This window comes from Octopus sinensis, linkage group LG1, assembly GCF_006345805.1.
Source record: "Octopus sinensis linkage group LG1, ASM634580v1, whole genome shotgun sequence".
NCBI lineage: Eukaryota > Metazoa > Mollusca > Cephalopoda > Octopoda > Octopodidae > Octopus > Octopus sinensis.
In genome coordinates, this window is record NC_042997.1 from 33,018,135 (window position 1) to 33,028,999 (window position 10,865).

The 10,865-nt window shown below is 30.7% G+C and overlaps 1 protein-coding gene across 3 annotated transcripts in view; it reads right to left on the bottom strand.

Annotated features, from left to right (window-relative positions):
* Positions 1-10,615: 10,615 nt before the first annotated feature.
* The window catches only part of LOC115208880 (secernin-3), a 101,778-nt gene continuing 101,528 nt past the window's right edge, over positions 10,616-10,865 (bottom strand). Inside the window, exons 8-9 of one of the 3 annotated variants that reach the window (XM_029777112.2) lie at positions 10,684-10,865; positions 10,616-10,630 (exon numbers count right to left, since the gene is read on the bottom strand). In XM_029777112.2, coding sequence (XP_029632972.1) covers positions 10,770-10,865 — 96 coding nt within the window. In that variant the 3' untranslated portion in view covers positions 10,616-10,630; positions 10,684-10,769. Of the gene's footprint in view, positions 10,631-10,683 lie in introns of those variants that run through there. The other 2 variants (XM_036499060.1, XM_036499027.1) reach the window with 2 other exon arrangements.

The window sequence follows — 10,865 nt, forward strand, 5'->3', positions numbered from 1 at the left end:
TGTTCTACTTCAGTCTTTACATTTACCTGGCTGAGAGACTCTATTGTTTGCTTTTTCTTTGGCTCTAATTTTACCAAGGTTACTTCACCTTGAGCTACATCTTGAAATTGTACATTTAAATTTCTGTCTAATAATTGCTGGGACTGGGTAGGTTATAGTGGAATGGTACGTGACTAGATATGAACTATCGAAAGATTACTTACAACCTTCCAGTCCTAACATAAATTAAGTTGTAATAATTTTTTTTTTTTTTTAATGAAAACATGAAAAATTAAATTTGTTACAAAGAAATCCTGAGCAGACCACCTTGTTATTTCTTATTAATGTTAAATTCAAAACTGAATTTTAAAAATTTGAAATGGAATTAAAAAAAAAAACAAAAAACAAAATCTTTTCTGTCGTGAGTTTTTGTATTGCTGTTGTATATATATATATATGTTGTTTTTTTTTTAATAATTTTTTGCATGCATTTTTCTTTTTTAAAGCTTTTCTTTCATATACTAACTAATTTTAGCAGATTTTTGATTTCAGGGATGGGCCAAATGATAACTTGATATTGTATTTATTCTTTTGTGATCCTTGCTATAACAAATACCAAGTTTTAATTTTTCAGGTATTTTTTTAACCCCGCTTTTTATCCAATAAATCCCTAACTTTACTCATTCTAAAACAATCAAACAGATGAAAGGAAATTTAACCTTGGATAGTATACTCTTTTACTCTTTTCAGTCATTTGACTGCGGCCATGCTGGAGCACCGCCTTTAGTCGAGCAAATCGACCCCGGGACTTATTCTTTGTAAGCCCAGTACTTATTCTATCGGTCTCTTTTTGCCGAACCGCTAAGTGACGGGGACGTAAACACACCAGCATCGGTTGTCAAGCAATGCTAGGGGGACAAACACACATACACAAACACACACACATACACATATATATATATACATATATACGACAGGCTTCAGTTTCCATCTACCAAATCCACTCGCAAGGCATTGGTCGGCCCGGGGCTATAGCAGAAGACACTTGCCCAAGATGCCACGCAGTGGGACTGAACCCGGAACCATGTTGTTGGTTAGCAAGCTACTTACCACACAGCCACTCCTGCGCTAGCATTTTAAAGGTTATTTTCCTAGATATGCTTGATGTCTATTCTTAAGCTAGGTACACCGAGGCTTAGTATATAGCAGTATCTTGCAAAGTTAGTATAGCAAGATCAATATATCCAGTTAGTGAAATGGTTTGTCTAGTAACTGCTTTATTTGGACATCATGATGAATATGTGAACATGTCCAGTACAAATATTATGGTGGTTAGTGTGCATTCCATATGAATCCATTTACTGAACTGGTGTTAATTTTTCTTATTGTCTAAATCAAGTTTAACCCTTTTAGCATTCAAATTATTCTGTCAAATGTACAGCATATTCATTCACTTCATTGTGAATTAATCACATTCTGTCTTGTAGCCTTAGAATTTCAGTGATGTAGCTCTCTCCTTTACTCTTTTACTTGTTTCAGTCATTTGACTGTGGCCATGCTGGAGCACCGCCTTTAGTCAAGCAAATCGACCCCGGGACTTATTCTTTGTAAGCCCAGTACTTATTCTATCGGTCTCTTTTTGCCAAACCGCTAAGTGACGGGGACGTAAATACACCAGCATCGGTTGTCAAGCAATCCTAGGGAGACAAACACACACACGCATATATATATATATATATATATATATACATACAGATATACGACGGGCTTCTTTCAGTTTCCATCTACCAAATCCACTCACAAGGCATTGGTTGGCCGAGGCTATAGCAGAAGACACTTGCCCAAGATGCCACGCAGTGGGACTGAACCCGGAACCATGTGGTTGGTTAGCAAGCTACTTACCACACAGCCACTCCTGCGTATTTTTAGAATGTCATTTGTAGAGTAGAAGTGAGGGGACCAGCATTGGCCATTTTGAACATAAAACAGAATATTTTGGATGGATATGGCTGGTTAAATCCTAAATGGTTAAAAAAAATGTATCATTAATCCCAATTCACAGTGAATGATTGACATCAAAAATGGAACCCAGCTATCAAATACTTATTCTAAGTTGTGATAAAACTGTTTAGATCCATCTACCTTCTAATTGTTGCTTGATATAAAGGACAAAACCTCTTGCAACCTATTTGATATTTGGGATCCCATAGAAAGCTTAATCGATATTGTGAGATGTTCAACTGGGTTCTGATTCATTGGAAGATTGGATTTTGATACTGGAAGCTAATGAAACTCTTGCATTGCTCCATTGTTTATGGCTGTGAACTGTAATCTCACTCAAGGACAGGAGTCTGCAACAGTATCTATAGTAACCTCATCCAAAGACAGAAGTTTGTTATATTTACAGAAGGATTAAATTTTCATTGTGTGAAGAAAGCAATGTTACAGAAGCTAAACTTTTTCAGAACCACAAGATTTTTGTAGCCAGGGATTATCCCTGTGTGTGTATTTTATTTATTTATTTTTAGCAATACATGATAAGACATAACCACTTCTGGATAGAATGCTAGTCTGTTTCAGGTAGATTAGAATTGAATTACCCATTGCAAACCAACCAATGAATTAACCACCTATGGCCTAAGTATCTTGGTTCTGGATATAGACATGGTGATATGATGCTTACAAGTCAGATGTGGAAGTAGATATATGGCATGTTGGTTAAATAACTATGTACAATCTACAAATTCTTTGCTTCAGCTATATCTTACTTTTACATAATTGAAGACCAAACTTTACTCTTTCATGTGTATTGTCTGGACATCTTCATAACTTCCCCACAATTTATTTTTTTTGTAGTTTATATAACATGTTTTCAAAGTGAATTCTATCAAAACACCACAATTTTTCTTTTGCTGTATAAGCATGTTTCAGCAAAATTTGGAACAAATGAGGCTTTTAGTGTTGCAAAAACCAGTGATGTTCAGAGAATTTGCACCACTGATTGCTTGACTTGGCCATCCATGTAGTCTTTGTTCTGTGTTACTAGAGCTGCAGAGCAACACTGAAATGCAATAGTGTATATTATGAAAGTCACAAGTGGGCAAGTAGAATAGGTTTTGATAGCTTATGGCTTAGTTGTTTGTATCCTCTTTGTTGAGCTGTTCTGTAGCCAAACTAGTGGCTTTCAATGGGCCCTGTCCTACCACCCCTCTCTCTGGATCACTCTTATAAGCAACAATAAGCATTGTAAAAATTGTTGATGTTTTGTTGACTTGCAATGTTGTATTCCATTCCTCATATGTCTATATTGAAGTGGGATTCAATCCCACTGTTTAACTCTAAGTCAAATAAGGTTATGTCCCATTGATCGGGTATTTCTCTGGTTAAGAACTGACTCTATCATTTAACAAAATGTTGATCATCTGAGCTTCTCATGCTTTTTTAACTACTGCTTTTTCCATTTTGCTAATGCTTTCTCAATGCTTTCTTCATTTTAATATCATAACAGTATCAAGGATATAGTTCTGATATTAGTTTGACATGAGTGACTTCACACCTCTACTCTTCATGTGAATGCTATATAAGCATAGGGGATATATATATTTGGTGTTGTATATTTATTCACATTTCAAAGTCTAACATTAAGAGTTGTTATCTGCCAGTGATATAAACACAAATACTTTAATACACCACAAGTACATGCAAGAGTTCACAGTATCAAAATCAACAATGCAGTATTTTAACACAGTATCCACTTTAAGTGGAAGGTAGCTATTACCTATTGGTATTAATAATGCTTCTGCCACTTATTTTTTAGTGCATTAAAACATTTTCGAAGTTAATATTTAAACAGGATGGACTAAAAAAAAACTACAGATGCATCTATTATTTCCCTGTTCACTGCCCCTTTGATCCAAGTAACAACTATAAAGTTTTGTACTCCCATCCCTGAGGGGACGGTACCACTCAATTAGTGAAGTACTGATCTAAGACACCCCTATTCTGTTGCATTCAGCGACTTTCCAACTGATAGGTTAATTTCTGTTGCTGTGCAATATCTATGGCCAAAGTATCTAACTCTTAATGAGGGAGCTCCTTTATGTTGCTGTAAATAGATACAATAGAAAAGGGCAGTTTACCTCTTTAACCCTTTCGTTACCAACCCGGCTGAAACCAGCTCTGGCTCTTTAGTACAAATGTCTGGTTTTCAAAAGTTCTGAATTAAAACCTTCCACCAAACCTTAGTCACAATTTATGTCCCTAACTCTAGCTTAATGATAACGATGTTATTTTACTTAATTCTTTGTTATATTTAAAATAATTGGAAGAAACACTGAGCATCTCAAAATAAATTCAGTAACGAAAGGGTTAAGCAGCAAAATAATGAGTATTACATTTAAATGCATTCATGTATGAAACCCTTAAAACTGGCATCTTTTCCAGTGACTTATAATGGTTTCAAAATTTTGATACAAGGCTAGCATTTTCAGGGGAGTGGGGTATGTCAGTTACATCAACCTCAGTGTTTAACTGGTACTTTTTTTTATTGACCCAGAAAATATGAGAGCAAAGTCAGCCTTAGAAGAATTTGCAGTCAGAACATAAAGATGGACGAAATGCTGCCAAGCGTTTAGCCTGGCATGCTAACAATTCTGCCAGCTAACATCCTTAGGGTGCATCTATATTAAGAACACTTGACATATTCAGTGTGTATCCTATAACCCATTTAGTCTTTGGAGCACTCATCTAATGTATCCAGAGCATAACATCCTGGCAGAACACACCTCTCTGCAATCTGCTCACAGGTTGAATTTAATTCAGAAGTGTAGATAATGAGTATATATCTGTATATTTGTTGGACTGTGCCATATTAAAGTCAAGCTTTAACCCTTTAGCATTTAAACTGGCCATATCCGGCCAAAATATTTAATCTGTTCTATGTTCAAACTGACCAGATCCAGGCTCTCACACCTACCCTACAATGTTATTCTACATTAAGTAATTACACCATCAAGATCTTGAAGATATGAGATAATGCATGATTAATTCAAATCAATGGGAATCAATAGGCATTATGTTTGATAGAATAATCTGAATACTAAAGGGTTAAACAATGGTGAAGAGACATAAATTGTAGAGACTGTTAATTTTGATGATTACAATTTTCTCTTGCTAATGGTAACTGACAAAAAGTAAGATAAAATGCCCTGAGATCATCAGGCACATATGTGTTATATTTTACTCTTTAAGAAACTTAACTAAAAAAAAAAACTCAACGAATATATTTTAGTAGATGTTTATTCAAAGAAGAACATAGGTATTTATTGTATATTTGTTCAAATATAAGACAGAACAGGACAACTTGCATTTTCCTAATAAATATCATTTAAGAAATGTTTTCTGCTATGTTAAATGGTTTTTTATATATCATCTATATAAAATATGGTTTTGAGGAACAATTTAAAAAAATATTTTTACTTATATTTAAACATACATTATACATATTCTATAGATTTTATTACTTATGTAAGAACATTGTTTAGGTGTGAGGAATTAAGAATTAGTTGAAGCTCCAATTTAATCTGTAACCAGATAACAAGGGTAAATTTTCAAATGTTTTTTAATTCGAAGCTGGCCAGATGTTCTGCATTTTTAAAAATATTTTTGCTACAAAACTTAGTTTAAAAATCATTGATTGTTTCATGTTTGTTTTCTTTGTAGTTACTTTTATCTCAGAAAATGAAATGGAAATATTTGAACCATATCAAGTAGAAATTATTTCATCTCATAGCAAAATCCATCATTGGATTTGATTTATATCGACTTTATATTTTATTTTATTTCATCTCTCAAGAGATAATACTTTTATTTCCGCAAAAGAATAAAAGCACTCTTTCATGAAATTGTCAATTGATTTATTTAAAAAAAAGATTAAAAAATGTTTGAAATGATGAAAACAATCAAAAGAAACATGTTCACATTTGTTACAGATTGTAGATATTACAGTAAAATAATTAAATTTCAATTTTTTTAACAACTAAAGTAATTTATTTAACACTTGCATAAATTAAGTTAGATATCAACTGGTATAACTGTTCATTGTTTGCATATCAAATGGGTAGAAAATTTTGAAAAAAATCCTGTATCATATTTTAAAATTCAGAAGCAATTTACAGCAATCATTTGTGTAAAATTAACAATGTTTTAATTGCTTAATTGCAAATTTACAGTGTTGATACTCGAAAATTTGGAAGTAAAAGAAACAAAAAACAAAATTAAAACACAACACTTGAAGGGTTATAGATGTTACTATATCCTGTGATGGAGCCAAGAGGGAATTTACCAGAAATAGGGTGACAAAATTGAAATTTGAATTTTTACAAAATCTGATATATTTGATAATGCATCTTTTTTTAATTCAGATATCACCAAGATCAACTTTACTTTCCACTTTTTATTATTAAAATAGCTTCTTGTGATATACTGAGTTCAACTCAATACTTGATTCAATAATTACTTGTCACCTTGAAAAGATTTGAAGGTTCACACTGAGACAAAAGAAACAGTTATTGCAACTTGTTATACAACTGGAAGAATCCATGTATTTCCAGATATCTGATATCTGTTAGTCTACTCATGTATTTAGATAAGTCACTATAGGAAGAAAAAAAATGTAGATGGTGATAAAAGAGAAACAAAATTTCCAGTATTTATAAGATAAATTACTTCAGGAGAATGGTTTATTTTTAATTTGGAATAAAAATATTTTAGATAGCTATCAAGGAACACACATATATGCATTTGTGATTATGTATATATGTGAATACATACGCATATCAATGTGTCTGTATACACATGCTTATGTATATATGTATGCATAGGCATGACTTACATGCAGGCATGGCTGTGTGGTTGTGTATACACATATTATGCTCCATATACATACATGGGACATGTAGATGTCATGATATGAAAGCTACCAACATTTGCCATTACACAATATAATGTGCGTGTATGCATATCATCATCATCATCGTTTAACGTCCGTTCTCCATGCTAGCATGGTTGGACGGTTCGATCGGGGATCTGGGAAGCCAGAAGGCTGCACCAGGCTCCGGTCTTATCTGGCAACCTTCTGGCTTCCCAGATCCCCGGTCGAACCGTCCAACCCATGCTAGCATGGAGAACGGACGTTAAACGATGATGATGATGATCATCATCTATGTATATAAATGTATACATGTGTGTGTGTGTGTGTGTGTGTGTCTATTTCTTAATATTTGTGCTTGTCTGGAAATTTGCTTAGCTATGAGTGGTGATGTTGCTGTCTTTCCTCTGTCAATGATGTCCCGGTTTTGTGCCATTGAAGACATTGTAAAACAGTACCTCAATGATATATTCATCTAACCCATGCTAGCATGGAAAAAATGGACACACAAATAAATGAATGAATAACACATAGACACACATGTGCAAGTGTGTGCACACACATCCCCAAAGATCAGTAAGAACATACCTTTATCATTCAGTGATAATCAACTTCTGAAGAAGCTGTGACTGTTTTATATTATTTGGTATTAACACATTTGAATGATCAGATGTTTCTTTTTCCATCTAAACTTTTGTGTAGTAACACAAATCTGAGTCAAAACATTAGTACACACTTACATTATGTAATGATAAATCTTGGTAGACACTTCTTATGCCCCATTATATATATATGACAGACCAGAAGTCTATTTAAGATATAATCAGTACTGAAAATGCAGAGCATTTGCCCAATAACAAACTTATTCCATTGCATGATGGATCAAGGCCTACCATGTCTTTGAATGAATATGAATGAGAAGAAATTTAAAATGCAAGGAAACAAAATAAACAAAAGTATATACTGATTGCTATAGTTTATAGTTTATTTTTAATTAGAAGAAAATAAATTATAAAACATTTGCAACCACGAAAGGAATACAATAAAACTTACAATATACATGTATATAAGTATTCTTTAAACCCATAAGTTGTTATCAAGGTCCAGTTTGTTGGTTTCCAAATTTAATGAATTGAAGGAGGATCAGAGGAAACAGAAGAAATTATTGTTATTATTATTATTATTATTATATTATTATTATCATTATTATTATTTAATTTGTTTCTGTTTAATTTTCGTGTTGAATTTAAAATAATCAAGTAAAAACAAAAAAAAAACAACTACAAACATACAGCAATCATAGAAAGCACAATCTTGAATGTCAAAAGTTTTGTTATTTTATTATTTTTTTTTTGTTATAATTAATATTTTTCTTTATTTTATTATTAAAGTTTTATGAATGGGCTTTTGGGGAAAAATGGTTCTGAAGGATAAAATATTTACAGGTAGAAAATACGGGTAACTGTTTTTGATGGGGTGAGAGGGGAACAAAATCCAAAATCTCAAACACAAAGGAAAACAAAATTCTCTTAGAGTTACATGGATCTAGTGTTATTTATCATAGTTGTCTATTAAAATAATGTTTTAGTTTTTTAACAAGAGATAAATTCAATATATTTATATTATTTGTCACCATCCATACCACTTCTAACAAATCCTTGAATATAAATCATTTAGTAGATAAAAATACATTCACGTCAAGCTTCTTTTATTAAAAATTATATTCATATTAATTTAAACATAATTGATAAACTAACTTAAATTATCTTAAAAATATCATAATTGAGTATTTTTTGAGTTGGTGCATATTGAAATTATTTGAACATGTGCTGCTTTTCTTACTGTGAAATTCAATATTTTCTTTAAAAAAATATTGCAAACATTTAAAATTAAATTTTTAAAATCTATTTTAAATATAAAATGTTGTTTTAAATTAATTTGTAAAATATTATTCAAAATAGAAAAATTACTGTGAATTTATATTTTATGTTTGCATTAGATTCTCAACTTTAAATAATTAAAGATAAATGCTTTAGTTAAAAGAAACCGACTATTTTAAAACTTGAATATGAAATAGTTCAAAATTTTTTTTTTTTAAAGCGTAGACAAGGGAATTAATTCTAAATCCTTGGGTATCACGATCAGGTACGCAAAAAATTAACCCTCCCTTTCAAGGGAAATAACTGTAAAACACATCAAGGAGAAGAGATATGTAAAGGGAGGTAACTGTATCCGGTCATATTTAATAAATAGCTATTGATTAATATCAAAAAAGTTTCAAGAACAATAAACATTAAAAAAAAAATAGAAAAATGTTTAAACTCAGTCCAATCTTTCTGCACGATGGATTGAATTTAAGCAAAAGCTCTTTAATTTCTCCTCTGCTCCTTATTGCATTATATTATTTAATTTGAACAGTCGTTCGTTGATATTTTCTTTTTTTGTTCTTGAAACTTTTTGGAATATTTTACTACCATACATTGACACAAACATCCGGATTACCACTTGATTTATATTTAGGCTACGAAATGTAGCAAAATTTCTTTAATGAATTCGAAAAATTCAAATAGTTAATATAATATTTTAAAATTTCTTTGTATATTTAGTTTCAAATTTGAAACTTCACATTACATTAATCTTCTACAAATTAATTTCATTTATAGTAGAAGATTTCTATAAGAAAAATACATTTCTTTTATGAATTTCTCCAAAAGTACAATTCAATTTTCACAATGAAATAATATGTATATTTTTTAAAAAAATTATAGTACTTAAAAATTAATATGTAAAAAGCACTAAAAGTTATGGAAAATGATGAAAAAACAAAAAAAAAAAACTTGGCTGATGTGACTGAAAATTATTTATTACACATTCAGCAGTTAACTGATAAAATTATCATCTATGACATAAAGAGTTTTTATTTCAGTTCTCTATTTAGGATTGTCTTATTATAGTGACATATCTGTCACATGTGTATATGGAGGAGTAGAATTGCTCTCCCTGTGTGCATTTGTGTATATATGCAATGTGTCTAAATATTGCTTTCAATAAATAATATAGCTGTCTATATTGTAATGCTTAAATGAAAATGGTTTATTAGTCACATCAGTCCAAAATAATAATAATAATAAAAAATTACATTTGAAACCAAAAAATCAAATTACAAGATTTATTAACAATATGGTGATTTAGTAAATAATTTTGATGTTAGAAAATCAATACTTCTGGGATTGGTAAAACATTATTAGAAGTAGTCATATATATATATATATATATATATATTTTTATATATATATATATACATATATATATATAAATATATATATATATATATATATATATGTCAATGCATGAAAAAGTATGTTTTAGGGATGCACAGAAAATTCTTCAAACAAATATTAAATTTTACATTTTAATACCCATCGAAATTTAAGAATTAAAAACAGATTAATTTTGTATAATTATATAAATTAATCATCAAAATTATTTTGTCTACTCCTAGGGCAGAATAGAGTAGTAGATACTTATGATGTAGACACAATGAATGTGTGTGTGTGAGTGTTTATATGTATATATATATGTATATATTTATATGTGTATATAGATATTTATATGTATATATATTTATATGTATATATATATATATATATGTATATATATATATATGATGCAGTTTAAATAAGTATCAGATTGCTGTTTTAAGGGACTTATATATTCATGCATGTGTACATACGCACACACAAACACACACACAAATTATACACGCATGCATATATATATATATGTATATATAATATATGTATGTGTGTATGTGGAAAGTATTGATGTATAAGAAACTTCCCTTTAACTAAAAAAATTCTTGTTATTGTTTTTTCTTCTTAGTTGAAGAATTTAAATTCAGGGAAAGTGGAAAACAGCCGGTGCCACACGAAACAGGGGAACTGCATGAGTTTCCACA